Raw genomic sequence first — 18,989 nt, forward strand, 5'->3', positions numbered from 1 at the left:
GAGGCGCGCCAGGCGCCATCTTGCTGCGAGCGCCGGGCCCCGCTGGCCGGACGCCGCTCATTCCCGGCCCCGCCGCGCCCCTCGCGCCTTGGGAAGAGCCCGGCGTGCGGGACGGAGGATGCGGACGGGCAGAGCCGTTGTGGCAGCGTCGCGCCGTCCCCGGGGGACGGGTGCTGGCCGGCCCCGGCGGGCAGGGCGGCCCCGCCGAGGATGAGCGCGGGCTGCGGGCGGGAACCCCCGCAGAAGAGAGCCCGGCCCGGCCCCGGCAGCCCCGGCGGCGGCTCCCAGGGAGAGCGGCAGGAGCGGCTCGGGGGCAGCAGCTCCGCCATCGCCGTGGGGAATAAAGGTTTGTACCGGCCCCGGGGCGGCGGGAGCGGCCGGGCGCGGAGCGGGGCTCGCTGCTGTCCGTGCCGCCCCCGCCTCCCTCGGCCGCCTGCTCGCTGTCGGGTGCGGGGATGGGCCCGCGGTGCCTGCAGAGCCGGGGCAGCGCTGAACTGGCCCGAGCCGGGAGCGCTGCTCGGCGCCCCCCCGCCAGCCCGACCGCCCGCGGTCGCGCCCGGGGCTGGGCGGGAGGAGAAGGAGACGACCGGGCCGGAGGCTCCGAGTCACCGTGTCCCTCTGTGCCACCCAGGGCATCTCTGCCGTGCTGCTGCCGGCCTGGGCAGCGTTGAACGGCGGCTGCTGCATGTGCCTGTGCACAGAGCCTGCCCGGAGCTGCCCCCCCTTGTCGGGCTGGAATTGTCTTTAACTTCGCTTCCCGGTGCCAGCGTGTCCCCAGTATCCCAGCCCGATGGTGTGGTCAGTGCGCGCTGCTTCCCCTTGGAGACGGCTTGGCGTGCAGGATCTTCATACTGTTTTTGTGCCTGATTGTTTGCAAGTTTCCACTAATAGTGCAAATCATCGAAGAGCGGTGTAAGCCGGTAAAGGCAGCCTGTTCCGCAAGAGAGGGGACAAATACTTAGTGCGGGAAAAAAGGCTTTCAGCGGGGGTTGTGCCAGGCTGTCACACAGCGAGAGCCGAGAGTAATGACAGGAGTTCACAGGAGCACGTGGCTGCCAGCCTGGAGCGCTGCTGGCCCCGTGGGGTGGCGTGGCTGCTCCTCCTGCCGCCTGGCAAAGCTGTGCAGACCAAGTTCCCGCGTGGCTTCCTTAGTTTTGTTTTACATTTGGAACTAACGCTGTCAAAATAAGATTTTAATGTACCTCTTTCAGGAATAGAAAGGAACGCATGAAAGGAGAAAAAGAACCCAAACAAGATTTGCTGTCATCTGCAGCTGATGAGTTAAACCTCACTAACCTCTAACTAAGAGACAACTTTGAGTAGATGATAGTTTGGAGTTAGAGTTGTACACTCCTACAGAGTAAACGAGAATCTTCTGAAAATTAGGGTGTTTTCATCAAAGGTAGATTGTAGGGGATTATTTGTTTAATGGGAATGGTTTGGGGAATCTTGAGTAGAAATAAACATGCCATTACAAAAATATGGCAGCAAAGTCTGCTTCTATTGTTTACGCTGACAATAAGCATGTGTTGTCTTTTTGTTGCCTCTTGTTTTCATCACCTTATCTGTAGCAGAAAGCCATGCTGGAAGTATGAAAGTGATGTGTGTTGTGTTGGTTGGAGGGTTTACATGGCTGCACAGATGTTGAAGTTCAGACTAAACCCTTTTTGTTCTATTCTGGTGCTGCTGCCATCATTTCTGTTTATTGTGCTAATGAATAAGTATTTATTCCTCAGCACAAGTTTACACCTCAAGAGGTAGTCAGCTGCCTTTGAAGAGGTTTATTTGTCCGTGTTTTAACATGTCTCTTCGGGTTCTTGTGGGTTTTTTTTTTTTGGTTTGTTTTTTCCCTGGCTGTATTTCTGTAGGCAATTTGGATTAACATTTCAAACGTTAGAAGAAGGTGAGATTTGCTAATCAGAATGAACTACTAGATTTGAATTTAGTGAATCTTTGGAAATAAAAATATTTTAGTTCACAAAACCTGTCAGTCTGTTATTTGTGTCTGAGTGAGGTGAAACTGAGTGTTTGAATGGCTGATGATGGCACAGATATCCTTGCGCTTGGAGCCTGCATCCAGCCTGGTCCTGCTCCCTGGTGACCCAGTCACATGGTGGCAGTTTGGCACTGTTGTTTGTGCCATTACAGAATAACTGAAAATGATTTTAGTATTTTCTGGAGATTACTTCTCATTCTGAACATTTTGGTATCCTCTGATGAGGGTATTTGATAAGCAGCTGTTTGAAAGTGTTCAAAGTCTTGAATGTTAGGGAACGTGTTTATGAAACAATGTCTCTTAAGTTACCTATGGCCTAAGTGATGTTTGTTACAAGTTATACAGCCTCCCTTTGCAGAACACTGCTGAGACTTCCCCTACTCAGTATGAGAAAAACAAGATCTGATTTACTGGTTTTGAAGTTCTGCAAAACTATTGTTACAAAAAGGTACTCCAGCTGTTCCTTACCCAGTGGAAGGCAGTGCAAACACCTTGCACAGTCAGCAGTGGCAGGGAAATGCTTTCTCTTGGCAGATGGAAAGAGGGATTGAAGCTAGTTAGCTAGTTGCCAAATTTGCAGAATATCTTTTAAATAACAACAACAAAACTAAACACCCCTTATACTGATAAAGACTGCTTTCCAGTTTTGAAAGAATTACTTTGAATTTTTCTCCCTGTTCTCCCCCCAGGTCTCTCCATAATTAGTTTGCACGTTGCTGTTCTATTGAAAGCTTGTCTGAGCTGCAGCAACACACAGATAAGACTGCGACTGTGTTGTTGGTAGTAAATCTGAAGAAATTGTGTCCTTCATTTTGTTGCTGTTTAGGGGTGTAAGCATTGAAAAGCTGTTCAAACTGTTCATGGATGGAGGAAAATGGAAAAAGTCCTTTACTGAGTGCTTGTCACTTCTAGTACGTTCAATGCTTCTATTGAGCCTTATGTTTCACCGTATGCTACATACTAATAAAGTTCTTGGATGGGTCCTCAAAGATGCCTTGTTACTTGTTCTTTTTTGATTTTAAGTTATGTCATGTCGCCTCTTCATTCCAAAATCCAGAAGAAGCTTTTGGGGCTCACTGTGGTGGTTATTAAATATAATGATGAAAGCTAAAAAGTTCAAGTTCCATTTTTTTTTAAATTCTACACATTACTGTATATTTTTTACCTTATAACTATATTAAAAAAAAAAAGTTGGATGAAACAAATCCCATCACGCACCATACCTGGAATTTATAAAGATTATTACAAAACCTACAGCTGACTGATGCAAATTAAGTATTGCATCACATGTAGTTTTAATACTGCTGGTGTCTGGATGCACCCTACAGTAGAGATGCTAATGAGGGCTTAATTGGAGGTGTTTTTATCTTCATCCAGTACAAGTCATCTTTTTCATATACAATAATGTTGCAGTTTTATCATGTTTCATGTAATAACAGTGAACTGTGGTTTTCCAGTTTGTAAACAGAGGACAATTACCAGTTGGTTGGAGAATAAAGGATCCAAGACAACGGAGTCCAAAAGGTAAAAAGCACAACATAAAACTATCCAAAAGTTGTGTTCTTTGAGGGGGCCTGGTGGGAGCTAGAAGTGCAGGTTGCCAGTACAGCTGGTTAAATGAAGGCAGCCCCATTTCTGGAGCTTTCCTTACCTTGGCACATCCTCTCGAGTAACAGACAGATACTTTCACTACAAATATCTAATTAGTCCCCCACCCATCCTCTCTGAACAACCAAGCCCAAACTTATCGCTAATAGAGATTCCTGAAGCACATCACTGTTTAGGTGAATAGCAAAAGATGGGAACCTGGAGTAAGGGAAAGCAAAGTGGGACTGTTGCTTCCAGTGGCAGCCAAACACTGGATCAATTTAGTTGTGATATCAGACTGTCTTTGGTCAAGTATTGCTTTCATTTTTGTTTGACATAGGGCACTCACAGTTGCAGATTTGCACTGATAGTCCTGTGACCAACTCACTGTTTTATTGTTAATTTACAGGCATATTCTGTTTTGCTTTGTCTCATTGGACTTCAGCTGTAGTTTAAACATGTGTAGCTTGATTTAATTACAGACAGAATTTACAGGTGCTCAAATGTGCATTGAAGTTTTTTTATGAAAGATATTACAAGTTTTTGCTGCTGAATGGTATCAGGTAATTTTCATCTAATGTGGTATGTCAGGAGCAGTGACTGCACGACTGCCTTAAAGTTATTCTCTGAAGAATGTAACTGTCTGGTGCAGAGCAATATCAGATACTATTCTTCTGTAGTTGGAGTTGTAAATGTGCTGATTTATTTTTCTTTGATGTTTGTAATAAATAGAGATTGATGTCCATAGCAGTGCTAAAAATAGCTGGGAGGACTTGTGATAATGATTAATACAGAAGTATGCAGGGCTAATTACAGGCTTACAGGTTCTACTGAATCAAGGATATTAAGAGGATTCTAAAAGAGAGAATGAATTATTTTTTTAAAATTCCCTTTAGACTATTGCTCTTCTATGCCATTCTACATCCCAGCTGACAAATTACAGCCTAGGCAACTTTAAGAAGCAGATTTGTTGAATAAATGTTTCATGTGCCTTTCTATTGCAGTTAAAATCGCAATTTTAATTTAAACTTGTCTTTGTGTTAGATTTAATCTCTCAAGTTTGCAACAGATATTGTCAGTGCCTTTAAAGAGTCATTGAAATGGCAGCAGTATTGTAACTATTGTTTTTGTTCATCAAAATTTGCAGAAATAAATGCATACATGGCAAGTTAAATTATCATGAAATAAAGCCCCCTAAGATCCTTTTGTTTTTAAATAATAATCCTGTAGATGAAGTTCCAAGCTATCATCTCCTTATCCTGAGTGATCTTTTAGAAGAGGATCTGTTACCATTCATGGAGAAAGTTAATGCCTTAGCAATCTATAGTCTATTAAAATGTTAGGTGGCTGAATTTAGGATGGTGTATTTAGGTGGTAGTTGTACATTTTCTTATTTAGTGTAAATGGGAAGCTGGACAGTAACCAGACATACAGAGTTTAGTGTGCTCAGTTTGCACTTGGAGTATACAGTGTTGTAACAATTCATTCAGGAGAAGATATTGTTCAGAGTGGTGTATTCACCAAAACTAGACAGTGGTTTTTTTTTTAATACTGATGTGTCCTCTGAGTAATTTTCTTTATCAGTACACTGACAAATTAGTATGTAAATGTGAACTGACTTTCTGATATTTGGTCATACACAACTCACTTCATTTCCCTGTGTAAACATTAGGATGTGTTTCTATTCTGCCCTGCCTTATATGAAGACAAATCAGGTTATTTTTCTCTTAAAAACCTTCTGATTTAATGTATCTTTTAATTTTTGTTTTCAGTGAAATATATTTTACACTTGAGCTTTTGTATGGAGTGTTTTTGAAGCCACAGGTTGTTTATAAAAGTAAAGGAGTAATAAGAGACTGTGGACTGCTGTGCCCTCTTCATCTGATGAATTTGTACTTCTGAGGGTGTGGCCATAAAAACCATTGATTTCTTTGCTCATTGTATTTAATGGATAAAAATGAAAGTTTATCACAACTTCTGCTTTTTCTTCTGGAGAAAATAGCTAAATAATAGTGTCATAATGTTTAGATTTTAAGATAAGGATAATGAATGACTAGAATAGATTCCTGAGGTAAGCAGCTGGTTAATCATCCTTTGGAACCTTTAAATGGAAATAGGTTATAGTGAGCAACAGTCCTCAGTGCAGTAAAACCTGTTGCTCCTGGTAGTGCTCATTTACAGAGTAGAATGAATAAAAATCTATACTTTCTGTTGTTTGTTTATCATTGTTTCTTAAAAAAAATATGCACATAAATTTAATTTGGAGGACATTGAATTCCATTACTTCTCTTCCACAGCTTACACAGCAAAATTAATAACAATACTGAAGCAAATCCTAAGATGACTTCCATTAAAAAAGAGAACTTTTGTGAGCATGATGTGAAAAAGCTAGAGAATACTTGTCAGCAAAATTATGCAAAAATATCTGTGGAAGTTGGTGCAAAGCAAGTAAATTTGCCTCAGACAGGCAGCATGTGTAACTGGGAGGCTGAGGAAAAAGATGCAGCCTTAGATACAGATCCTGTGCAGGGGCCACAGTCTGCAGACCTCTTTAAAAATGCCAACATTGATCAGATACACAAAACTGGCAAGCAGAGAGGCTGTGAAGAAAGCAGTGCCACTTGGACTCAGAGGAAGTTAACAGCAGCAGGCCGGGCTTCAAAGACAGGAAATTCAAAACCTTCTTCAAAAGATGTTGAGACAGATGGACAAGTGGTTTCATGCAATTCACAGAAACTGAAGAGTTGCAATTCTGTCTGTTTAATGGGTGAGCAAGAGGAAGGGGATGTAGTTCCAGAAAGTCCACTTTCAGATGCTGGCTGTGATGCCTGTATATCTGATCTTGGAGGTCCTGGGAAACTGAGCAAATGTCAGAGCAGCTCAGGGGACTCGCCTGCTTTTGAGAAAGAAAGTGAACCAGAATCACCGATGGATGTGGATAATTCTAAAAATAGCTGCCATGGGTCAGAGGCCGATGAAGAAACAAGTCCATTTCTGGATGAACGAGAGGAGATTAATATGTCAAAACCCATAAACAAATCTTTTAGAATTCAGTATGGGGATGCTGAATTGGAGTCCAGGAAATCACGTTTTTCTGCCAAGGGCTGTGGAAGCTTTGAGGAAGTAGATAATTCTGTTAAAGAGGACAGTCTTTATACAAAGGCACCTGGGATCTCTCCTGCTCCATCATCAGAATGCAAAGGGGCAAAACAGGCTGTGAAGAGAGACTCCAAAATCACTTCTCACTTCATGAGGATACCTAAAGTTGAGGAGAAAAGGTAGTGTTCTGTCTGCCTCTTCATCTGTTTTTTTCATGCTTGGAAATTTCCTCTTTGGTGATAAAATTTCGGAGGCTGGATTGTATAAAGAGTTCTGCAAAATGTGTTTTAAGATACAAAGACAACTGGCGTAAGATTGAAGTAACTTATTTTTAATGGGGCTACTTGCGGGGTTTTTGAAGGATATCTTTGTCCAGTGCAATTCTTAGAATTCTTACTAGTTTGATCTGTCAAAAATAATGAATCTGTTTTGTTGAACTGTCAATGCTATTGATGCTTTAATTGAAATAGACATGGAAAAATTCACATTTGAGAACAGTTGTAGTGATATTGGGTTTTTTTGTTTGATGTTTTTGGCTTTGGGTGGGTTTTTTCGTTTATTTTGCTTGGCTCTATTCATAATTTGAGAGAGAGAAAGACTGGTGATTACAGTGCAGGAATGCAAACAGGAGTCCTGAGCACGATGCAGGAGTCTGCATGTTGTGGAAGGACAAAAGGATAATCTCTGCTCTGCAGACCTTAGATTTCAGTGGGAGCTGGGAAAGTGAATAAACATCTAAGGAGTAAACAGAAACAAAAGGACTCTGTATTTTGGTATAACATACAATTCTTTGACTTCAAGTTCTTCAAGTAGGGCATGAAAGTAGTTTTGCCCATTTTTACTGGGGCATTGTCCATGAATAAACAGATCCTGTTGGGAAGGAGCATGGCTCTGCAGATAAATACCCTGCTTTGGTAACCCACTGCAGTTCTGTGAAGGGTTTTGTCAGCCTGTAGAGAAGAGTGTTCTGGTAGACATGTATTTGTGTGTCTTGGGGAGGGGAAGGTTGGTGATGGTGGGAGTTCTTCCCAAATAAAGATTTAGCCTGAGGCCACATTTAAGGCTGTCAAATAAACTGACTGCTATTGTTGTAACCCTGGGGTGGAAGTTTGTGTATTTGCCTGTCAGTTTTTTCAGTGGAAATAAAATGTTTCAATGCATTGTATTTTAGCAGGAAAGAAAAGTGTGAATTCAAACCCCAGAGGCCAGGAAGAAAGATTGCTAAATATACACCACCTGCTCTGCCAAGCAACAAGAAATGGTTTGGAACCCCGATTGAAGAGATGAGAAGGACGCCGGCGTGTGGGGCCCGTCTGCCTCACCTGCGACCCTCAGCCAACCACACGGTGACCGTCAGGGTACGGTGACGCTCTGCATTGCCTCCAGTCAGTTCTGCTGGGTGTTCAGTGGTGTGAAATGCCACCCCTTAGTCTGACATTTTCACATCCTTCTTGTACTATTGCTTGCCATTCCTTGCAAGTGGACTGGGGCAACTGATTTTCCTGAAAATTGGCTATTCTGGTGCATAGAATTAGGATATTAACATCCAGAAGAACCATAATAATGGTTTTGCTGCCTCTGTCTTGTTAAGGGCAAGTATTTTGTTTTGTGGGGGGTTGTGAGTCCTTCCTTTACTGAGTTGTAAAGTTTGGGAATCTAAATATGTCTACAGGTGAAATTGGTACTTCCAGTGTTTTCATGGTTTGGGTTCAAGACATACAAAAGGCTCGAGGTAGTCAAGATATGGAAAAGACAAAGAATGAAGCAGAGTTTCTTGCAATTTTACCACTGCATTTTAGATCAAATCTAGTGTTTTCCTTTAATCCTTTGGAGTAGTATGCAATCCAATTATTGTTGAAACAAAACATGACCAGAAAATTATGGGATGATGGATAAATCTCAACCAAAAGAAAGGCACATTGAGTGTTAGAGGGCTGAATGGCAAACTAAGTCTTTAAGAATGTGGTGTTCTGTTTTTTTTTTTACTTTTCTGGTGTTCTGTGGAGTAAACTTGAATTATTGCTCTATCTATAATGATTCCTTGTCCCTTCCAGGGTTACGTTAAAAATACTATTTCTGCACGTGGCTATGGTTAAATTTGTAACTACATTTTGAAAATACTTGTATGTAAATATGTAGATACTTAAGTTGATAAATGAGGAAATCTTTAGGTGGTGATTGGATATATAGTAATTGAATATATTACCTTTATTTGAGTGTGTTAAGGTGGCGTTCTTTTCAACAAGTATAATGTAAGATTAGCAGATGGGTTTTTTTCTGAGTAGCTATCATGCAGTCAGTTTGTAGCTTTCCCCTTTCCAAAAAGGATGGCTGTAGATGAAAGCTTTTTAAACTGTACTTTTGCTTACTTTTAATTTCTTCCATTTAAAAACTTGAAAGTAGAGTCTGGGCTTTTTTTCCTCTGTTCTTCTGTGTTACAGGTAGATCTTCTGAGGGAAGGAGAAGTACCTAAACCTTTTCCAACTCACTACAAAGATTTGTGGGACAACAAGCATGTTAAAATGCCCTGCTCAGAACAAAATTTATACCCTGTAGAGGATGAGGTAAGATTAAGTATTTAACATTGTGTGATCAAATAAGTTTGTTTCCACATAGATGAGTTTTCAGTTTACTGCATTTGCTCAATTGTCAGACTGACTATGGAATTAGAAAATCAAGTCTGAAAAGCTGGATTTTGGGTCATGATGCTTCAGACTGAGCAGAGGACTTTTTTTATCCTGGTAATTATTTTGCTTAGCCAATGATTTGATGGTATATGTATTTCTATATTTATATAGAGTGTAAACTTTAAGTCCTTATAAATGATATATTTGTTTACTTATATATTTATATGTTATATATTTTGTGTGTGTGAAGCAATTTCAACAGATGTGAATGAATTTGTAAGCACAGTTTGATTATAATACTCTGTCAGGTATTGCTGACAGTGAGGTGAATTTGACCTTTGTTCTGCTAAAACAACTGCAGAGATTAGCCCTGCATGCTTTGTTGGTCTGGTATTTCTTGTCACTGCTTGAGACTTAAACATACCCACTGAAATACTGCAGACTGGGGTGAATATAATCAGCAAGTGTGTGTTGTAGTAAAAACTATAATGATTCTTGATACTTGACTCAGAAACAAGGAGTTCTTATAGGCTCTATTAAATACTCAGTTTTGCCTGAGTATTAAATTAAATTACCAGTTTTACAGGTGACAGTAAATGTGTGTTTATGTTTTGAATAACTTAATTTGACTTTGTTTTGGGCTTTTACTTTAAAGAATGGAGATAGAACTGCTGGAAGTCGATGGGAACTAATCCAAACTGCCTTACTTAACAAATTTACTTGCTCACATGATTTGAAGGTAAGCCTGTCAGTTTGAAATCCAGTCTATATGCATATAAATTCATTCAATATGTCTGTATACTGCCAGTGATTCTGTCTTGGTTCTATTTGTTTAATGACTTAGAAAAATAAATTATGAAAAAGTAGTTTCTGCTGTTCAAGGGATTTCCTAAAGAAATCTTAATGAGTACTAAGTGTTACCAGTGAATTTATTCAGATTATTTAAATGAATTGCCATTTTAAAGTCTACTCAAAACTGTGTTTGTCCAGCAGTATGTACTAATCTGTGGTAAACATAGCTTGAGGGTTTCGTGTAGCCAGATGGTTGGGGATGCACAGGTGAGAGAGTTGGAAATAGTAACTCTTTGCATCAGTTCACTCCACTAAAATCACAATTCAAGCTGCTGACAAAAATCTCTAGATTTTGGAAACTAATGCTCTTTTGATAACTCTTAGAGTTATGTTGGCACAAAGTCTTAGAGTAACATTGATTTGGAGCAGCTTGAAGTTACGCTGCTTTTTTTTGGTGAAGAATAATGTAATTTAGCTTATACCTGAAAGGCAAGGAAGGAGGAGGATGCAAAAGCCATAGATAAACTTTAAATGAACAAATAGAGCTTCCCCAGCAAAACTGAGACTTCCCTTGATGTTATTTTATTTGGTATTTTTTTCTTGTGAATTTTTTAAGGATGGTGTTGTAGCAAAGGGTCTATTTAATTTTGCTGTGGTTCTGATTCTGTTCCTAAACAGGTACAGCTTCTGCTATATTGCTTTTATACTTTAAATACCTTTTATTGGTACTGTTAACAAGAGCAAGCGTGGGATGGGGAACATTTATGTTGTTTGTTGGGAGATATGCCTTGCCTTGTTTTGTGTTAGGAGAAAAAACCCCACAGACTGAAGCTTATTAATTCCTAAACCCAAACTAGAGGGCTCAGTATCAAGGATTTGCTCTATATTAATAGAGCAAATTAAGTCTTATGGACTTTGGTAGGTTCTGTGGCAGGTTGTAACCACCAGATGGTGCTGTTCCTTCAACAAGGAAGTTTTCTAAAATGGTTTTTCTTCCATTAATAATTATCCCTAACCTCTATTTTGTTGTGCTTCTTCCTTAGGAGGCCATATTGAGGTACAACGTTGCTTATTCCAAGAAATGGGACTTCACAGCTCTCACTGACTTCTGTGAGAAGGTAAAACAAGTTGATTTAAAATAAGAAGAAAAGTGATATAAAAGTGACTATTTCGCTTCTATGTCTCAATGCTTTTGGCTTTATTTCCATTTTCAAGAGTAAATGTTTCCAGTTGTCTGATATCTAAGTGAGCAGCTATTTAGATGGTAACCTCAGCTGAAACATAATTATACTTTATAAAGTGGCTTAATTTTAAATTTTATATAATTTGGGCTCTTCAGGAATATCTAAGCCTACTGAATGTAAGGCAAGAAATGCCCTTTTCCTGTTTTATGACAACCAAATTTATTAAGAAATTGTATTAATATTTCCAGTGTAATGTTTTTTTTTTGTTTTAAGGAGAGTTGGTCTTTTTTTCCTGTCTTGTAAAACTTTAATGTTATGTTGCAGTGGTGTTTGTATAGACTGTGCTTTCCTGGCACAGCTGGAAAATTTTGCAATTTGGTGAGATTTAAACTGTAGAGCCTTTGAAAGACTGGGGTGGGCTGGGGTTTTATAGCTTCAAGTATTAGGTATTAGTATTTTCATGGGGAAGATGGAAAAGAGAAATGAATAGTAGGTCTCAGATGCAAGTTGGACTATTATTAATGTACATCCTGATTGACAATCTGAAACTATGTTAACTAAAGCATAATGAAAGATCAAATGAGATGCAGTAGAAATTGTTGCATTTTTTTCAACACTTCAGAAGTATTTCTAAAACACATACTTGTTTTCTTGGGAGGAGCTTGCTAAGCTCCATTAAGACTCAGTGGAAACTAAGTATAATTTGAAGTGAATTTTGTTTGTTATGTATGTAGATAGATGTCTGCTTGGGCTGTGTGATAGGGGAGCTGTTCTGTTCTCTCTGTTGCCTGTCTCCATTGCATGTGGGGACTGCTCTTTCACAGAATGAATTTTCTTTTGCTTGCAGCACAGTATTATTACTACTGACAAAAGGCACCTATAAAAATCCTCGTGGTGAGAGCTGCTGTGCTCACCCATCTTGCAGATTTAGTGCTCCCCTCTCATCTCTGGGGTCGCTGATGTGGCTCCATGGTAGAAGCTGTGGGCAGTCAGTCTGTGCTCCTATTGACTCTCCTGCTAAGTGAAATGAACTTGACCTGTTCGTGTGTTACTGACATATACATTCTTAAATTAGAATATTTTAAAGTATGAGTGCAGTTAAAAATCTGACTCAGGAACGTACCAGATTTGCATCACGTTGCTACAAGCACAACTGAGTTTGTCTTGATGTGTTCACACTTGTCTTGATGTGTATTTGGGATTTTGGAAATTGTGGGTGATTACAGTCAGAGATCATCAGCCAGAGAGCGTAAGTAATATCAGCTGTCTCCAGAGGAGAGGGAACAATGGGGAAATAAATTAGGGATCAGGCATCAATCTTTCATGAGGATGAAAAGGAAATTTCTGTATCCTGGGAATGATGATTTATTTGTGTGGTTCTCAGATGAAGGGAGGAGATCTGTTTCATACACAGATTTTTGACCAAGTTAAAAGAGTGTGCAGCAATATTTTAAATAAGAAACAGTGAAGAGCTTGTGACAGAGTGGCCTCTTGTAAACCACAGGAGCAAAAACAAGCCCTGGCTTGCTTTGTTGCATGTATTGTGTTTAGTGAACAGGACATGTGGAGGGGATAGATTTTGCAGAGAAATGCTTCAATTTTTGTATTTTAAAGGGATATGTGAACTTTACAAGTTTTGTAAACGGACGAGGCCATCTTGTTAATTTACAAAAGCTTTCAAAGAACGTTTGCAGTCTAAGTGAACAGGCCTTGTGTGAAAGTTGACATCCTCTGTGGAAATTACCTAAATACACTGGCTGTAGTGAGCTGTAGTGCTTTTGAATTTATTTTATTTGTGAGTTAATGATTAAGGGCTTACCACTGGCCTGTGTATTTTCTTGTTTATCCTAGGATTTTGAGGGTACAGAGGACCTGTTTCAGGTTTGCCCAGCCAAGGTTGAGGAGGATGGTTAAAAGGAACCTCTGGCTTGAGAGGTCAGCCCAGAGGGAGTGGCAGCAGCTCAACAGGAGATGTGGTCACAAATATATATTAAAAGAAAAAGATTAAAACAGAGTCTGTGATTGTCAGATATGTATTTATATAGTTGGGCACTATTGACTTTCAGTGCCTGCTTAACCAAGGATTTTGTAGTCTCATTTATAAGGGAGCTGTATCTGTAAATCTAGTGGTGTCTGTTTTGAGATTATTCAGATATTACTTCAATAGGTCTGTGTTTGCTTATAAAGTGCCATTTGTTATTTAGTCTTCTGATTATGGACACAGCTCACTTAATCTCAGTCTTGCATTGAGCTTCCTATTTTAGATAGTTCCTTGCAAGTTACACTATCAAAGTATGCGTTATTTTTAAACACTACTTTGTAAGATTCAAGTCAATTTTCTTATAATAACAATAGTTGCCAGTTTATTTGGCTTAGGTTTATTTTCCCTTAAGATGAAAACACTCAGCTTTCTTAAATAATAGGAAATAAATATCATGTATGTGAGCCAAGATGTTTTTCGGGAACAACACAGCCTACAAGTTCTGCAGTTGGTCAAAGCGTTGTCAGAAGAGGGAGCCCTCACGCTTTTCAAAGGATTCCCTTGAATGTCAGTTAATGTGTGGAAGTATAATTCCTCTTTGTACAGTGAAGTAAATTGGGAAGTTTGGATTCTTTTCTGTTTCTTTTGACAATTTCATAGAACTTGTATATAGAACATAGAACTTTTTCAGAGAGCAATGTATGTAAAGATCTTGGTGGCTTTTTACTTCAGACATCTGACTGTTTTGCTGTTTTCTACAAAATTTCCACAGTGTTGTATTAATTTGTTTTGCCATCTGTCTGTTGATACTCGCATACATGCCTAGGATTTCTTCAGGTTATTACTTAGTGGATGAAAGTTATTAATGCTAATACTTTATTTTGTACATGCAAAATTCTTGTCACTTGGAAGTGATCCTTGCATCTCTTTTCCCAGAACTTATCTAGAAGCTAGGAAAGAGTAAGCAACAAGTAGAAAAGGAAATGTCAGGAAACCACTATGGATGGAGCTGTACTGGAACCCACAATGTGTTATAGATGAGCTTTATTTCTGGGAATGATGATGGCCTGGGTATTAATTATGTGCTTTTGCTCAGCAGTCTGTGTACTGCAGTAGTTTTTATTTTTCTTTCTTCTAGATTTGTGATTCCACTTCCAGGCAAAACCAAGTTATATTTCTTTTTCCCAAGTGCATGAAATAAAAAGTTCAGTTAGGTCATTCAGGGCTTATGCCTTAGACTAATCTGTGACAATATCGACTTTATCTAAAGGGAAAAGTAGGGCTGTATTATTTAAGAGAATCATATGGTCTACTGCTTTAAATTGGGCCTTTTTGTGCTGGACATGCTTTGTTTTTATTATATTGCTTTAAAGTCTCTTAGACCTTAAGCATAATTCTTGTCAATGAATTCTTCCTCTTATTGTTTGTATCTGTCCTGCCCTTTCAGGAACAGAGGAGTATTTAAATCTCAAAGTGGCACAGACTGGAGACTGAGTTTGGTTAAATTTGTATAGCATAGGCTATCTGAGCTTCTGCAAGTGGTCTGAAAAATGGATCACAATATATCTTGCAGGTTCAATACAGTGACTCTGTAACTATATTTTGTTTGTCTGGAGTCTTTGATCATCTTGGTGGGAAGTTTAGGAAATGGAGAAGATACAGGGAAAGGAGTCTGGAGTGATGAAAAAGTATATAATAGTTTCCATATGAGGAATGTATAAATAAGTTAGGATCATTTCACCTTTTCCTCTTAGTTGAGGTATATGAATAATGGGTATAACAGTGCTGGCCAAAAGAAATGTAAGAGAGAGTGAAGAGGAAATGACTGTCCATTCTTCTAGTACAGGAATTAAGGGACACCAGATGAGTGTTCTTAGCAGGTAGGAGTTTCAACATAAGACAAAAATAATTACTGAGATACTGAATAGAGAGCTGTGGAACCCCTTGTCAGAGGAGCTAGAGGATGCTACGGCCTTACATCAGGTTTTGAAGGAATTTGAAGAAATTGCTCTTCCAAAGATCTCATTGACACTCAGAGATATTTTGGTGGACTCTGGGAATTTCTGATACTGATTACTGAAAATGAGGAAGTGCTGCTGATGACTTGTGCTTCTTGCTGTTAGGCTTTTCTAGGAATCCTTTTGCTAATGTGCTGTTGTACATGGAACTATTGTCCATTTTTACATTCTTATGGCTTGGCTGGCTTGAAGCTGAGAGTTGAGACAAGTGGCCTTGTCATGCAGGGTCTGTTGTTGCATAGTGTGCAATCTGAGAAGGTATGGCATCTATACAATAGACTTTTTTACGAGGCAAAAATACTAAAGGTCATTGACATTTTAAAGGCTTGAATCACTTAAGGCACTTATACCTTTCAAAATTTGCTTTTCCAGGCTCTCTTTAAACCCTTGGTGCCTACTTGACTCAAGTAAGAATACTTAAAGGGGATAAGCTATCAGTATCTTTACAAAGACACTCTCCAGTGTGTCATACTCAGTTTTCAACTGTTAGATTTGCTTCTAGTATAGAGAAAACCATGTCTGTGTCTGCAGTGCCTGTGTATGGATGTCTTGTGGTCTTTTTGTCTTCTGGGAAAGCTGTTTCAAGCCAATCAGTCTATTTAATGGCCAGTAATTGCATATTTGCTGTTGATTCTCATGTAAATTCAGCATTCAGGAATCCTTTTATATTATGAAAGAAGCTATATAACTTTTACATTTGAATTTTTCTATGAGATTGAAAGAAAAATTATGATGATATCTAAAAAGACCAGTCTCTTCCCTTCTTTATACTTAATTACAGAGAAGAACCACCAGCATGAGGGAAGAATTTACCAGACTACTTTCTCTGTGCTCCTCTTTCTCCTTTCCAGTCAAGCGTGAGTTCACTGGTTTTAGCCTCAAAACTGACTGTTAGCTGTTGGGGTTTTTTTTGTGGCACAAATCTCAGCTTACTCTAAAATCTGATGAAAAGCCATGTAGCAAGAAAACGAAGTCACTTGTCAAACTGAAGAAATATATTGCTATTTTTCTACACCCTTTAAAAGTAGTTGTCTCAGAATTACAGCTGTAATTAGTTTTGATAAAAGGAGTTAATTTCTCACTTCTTTCCACTAAAACTTACATGATGGATGCTTCTGCATGCTGGATCCTTTTAGAAGTCCAGAACAGCTGGCACATGAGACTTTGTTACCATCTGCTTTTACCTGTAAGTCTCTGTAAGTTTTTGGAACTTTATATAATGCCTTTTTAAAATTTTCCATAAATGTAATTTAAAAACGCATAAACTAAGTAGTAAAATAAATAGGTAAAGAAATTGATCTATAAATGCAACTTTTTCTATTTTCCACAAATACCACACATCCATATTATATACATCTTGATCTTCCAGAAGTCTGGTTTCCTTTTCTTGCAAAATTGAAGTTAACTCTTGTACTAGAAATTGGTTTTTGTTTTCACAAATCCTTGCCATTTTAATTTTGGCCTAGCAGTATTTATATGGTTATGTGCACACACACACTTTCTAAAATACCACTTTTTCTACTGCAGGTGTTGTATGCAGTTTCCAAAACACAAGAGAATATTCTAAAAGTGAGGAGTAACGAAACTTGTTTCAATGAGTCTTGTTAGTCAATGCTTTGCACTTAAGAATGATTAAAGCAAATAGCAGAACACTCATGTATTTCACTAGAACAGCTAGCACATGTGTGTTGCTGATTGTGGTGCAAACCTGTAAAACCTGGGATAATATCTACAGAATGTATTTAGTGCATTTTTTGGCCAAAGTGTAGTTTCTCATTTAAATGTATGTTACTACCTAGCATGCCAGCATGTTTGGCCTGAGCTCGTTACTTTCAGAAAATGTCAGATACAAGAAATTAAGATAGAGCATACTGAATGATAGAGAACTGAGCAAAACAATCAGACATGCAAATATTGGCAGTGTGTCTACTTCCTCTCTAAGAAGAATTGGTTGCATTTTGAGATAACTGACTAAAATTAAGAACTTTCTTGTCAATGAAATACTCTACTTCAATTGCAGAATTGCAGACAGCCACAGAACCACACAGCCGTTGTGAGTGTATAGTTTTATCTTTAATAGCCTCAAAATTGACTTGAGAACATTTTCAAATTACCTGGGTAATTTTGGAAATCATGGTTCTAATTTTTTTACCATTTTTTAAACTTTCATCTAAAAAAATGATTATAAATGCAACATCTGAAGATGATGCAAATGCAGTATAGTTTAATTGAAATATAGTTGAGCTCTAGATTTTCATTCATTTGAAAAACACAGAAAACTGAACAGAACACTGCTACAGTTAAGTATGTGCATATCTTGGGAAATCTTTATGTTCTAATAAGGCTTCACCCCGCTCCTGTCTCCTCGTAGGTCTTATGAACCATGACAGTCTTTCCTGTTTGTTTTGTTGTTTGAATGACCTGCTTGAAAAAGTGATTGCTGTAATCAGTGAAACTGGAATAGAAGGAATTTTGAAGTACCAAATTGTTCTGGTGACTGGGTTTTTGATAAATAATTTTTATAATTGTCTGGACAGTACTAACAGAAGTCAGCATTGTACAGAGATGTCAGCACTACAAATGTAGGCTTTTAAGCAAGAAACAGAATGTCCCAAGGCTGAAAATAGCCTATCCATTGCTCCTTGTTGGATTTTACTTTAGTCCAGATGTTTTCAAGCAATTTTCATTACATCAGATTACCTTTTTAAAATCTAAACTGAAAAGGTCTTTTGAGTGTGCCATGAAGGGTTTTCTTTTCACAGCAGTAGAAAGGAATTTATTCCCATGTTGAACAAAAGGTGAGCTTTCCTGTGGTGGGGGGAATATGCATCTTGTACACATACAAAAACATTAGAAACTAAGCATTTTAGAGAGAGCATTGAATTACAGGCTTATTCTTAGTTTTCTGTACTGTCTTGGCAGAACAGTCAAGTATTTTTTAAGTGGTGTTTTATAAGCACTGTTGCAGTGACTGTTGAGTTGGCATTGTCAGGGAAGGGATGGCTGCACATAGCAGGTGCAGAGATACAGATACACTGTGTCCCAAGTGCTCCTGGATACTCAATGCTTTCATAAAGATCTACATAAAGACGTGTTCTGAGTGTCTCTTTCATGGGTTTTCACTGTATTGAAAAACAAAAGAAAAAAGCCCTGATAAATATAAAATTCTGGGTTTAAAGGCTGCCTCCTGATATTTGCTTGGTTTTGTTTTGGGCTCAGAGGACTGTTGAATACATTTCTTTACTTCCACTGGATGTTGTGTAAGTCATCATTTATCTGTGCTTAGCCATATATCCCAAATGACTAAGAGAAGCTTCTTTTTTGGGGGGGGGGGAGGATCTTTCCCTAGCTGCACAGTGCTTTTGGATTTTTTTTTAAATAAATTTTATTTATAATGTATTGAACTGTTAGAATACAAAAGCCCCACAAAACAAACCCTGATGGTCAAAGCTTTTAAGAGAAACGTTTGCTGAAAAGTTGTACGTGTAGGTAGGGAAGTGATAAAGACACATTGTCATTTTTTAGGACAACTATGAAGTATAAAAGAAGTGGATTGTAACTATATTCCTGGGTTTTCTTCTCCTTCCTTTTCATCTGAAAAACTGAATTTGTTTACATGGTTTTCTTGGAGAGTTTGTTACTGCTGCCATGCATTCTTTAAAGAGCTGGTTTACAAAGCTGGCCAGGTGTGTACCCTCAAGATGG

At 38.9% G+C, this 18,989-nt stretch overlaps 1 protein-coding gene across 2 annotated transcripts in view; it reads left to right on the top strand.

The window, feature by feature from the left end:
• The first annotated feature begins 6 nt into the window (after nt 1-6).
• Nucleotides 7-18,989, top strand: part of PARG (poly(ADP-ribose) glycohydrolase) — a 60,880-nt gene continuing 41,897 nt past the window's right edge. The window contains exons 1-7 of one of the 2 annotated variants that reach the window (XM_014877973.2): nt 7-346; nt 3,454-3,520; nt 5,881-6,861; nt 7,857-8,040; nt 9,124-9,246; nt 9,965-10,048; nt 11,145-11,219. In XM_014877973.2, the coding sequence (XP_014733459.2) occupies nt 211-346; nt 3,454-3,520; nt 5,881-6,861; nt 7,857-8,040; nt 9,124-9,246; nt 9,965-10,048; nt 11,145-11,219 (1,650 nt within the window). In that variant the 5' untranslated portion in view covers nt 7-210. Of the gene's footprint in view, nt 347-3,453; nt 3,521-5,880; nt 6,862-7,853; nt 8,041-9,123; nt 9,247-9,964; nt 10,049-11,144; nt 11,220-18,989 lie in introns of both variants that reach the window. The other variant, XM_014877971.2, reaches the window with a different exon arrangement.

Source organism: Sturnus vulgaris, chromosome 8 (genome assembly GCF_052056855.1).
Source record: "Sturnus vulgaris isolate bStuVul1 chromosome 8, bStuVul1.hap1, whole genome shotgun sequence".
Taxonomy (NCBI): Eukaryota; Metazoa; Chordata; class Aves; order Passeriformes; family Sturnidae; genus Sturnus; species Sturnus vulgaris.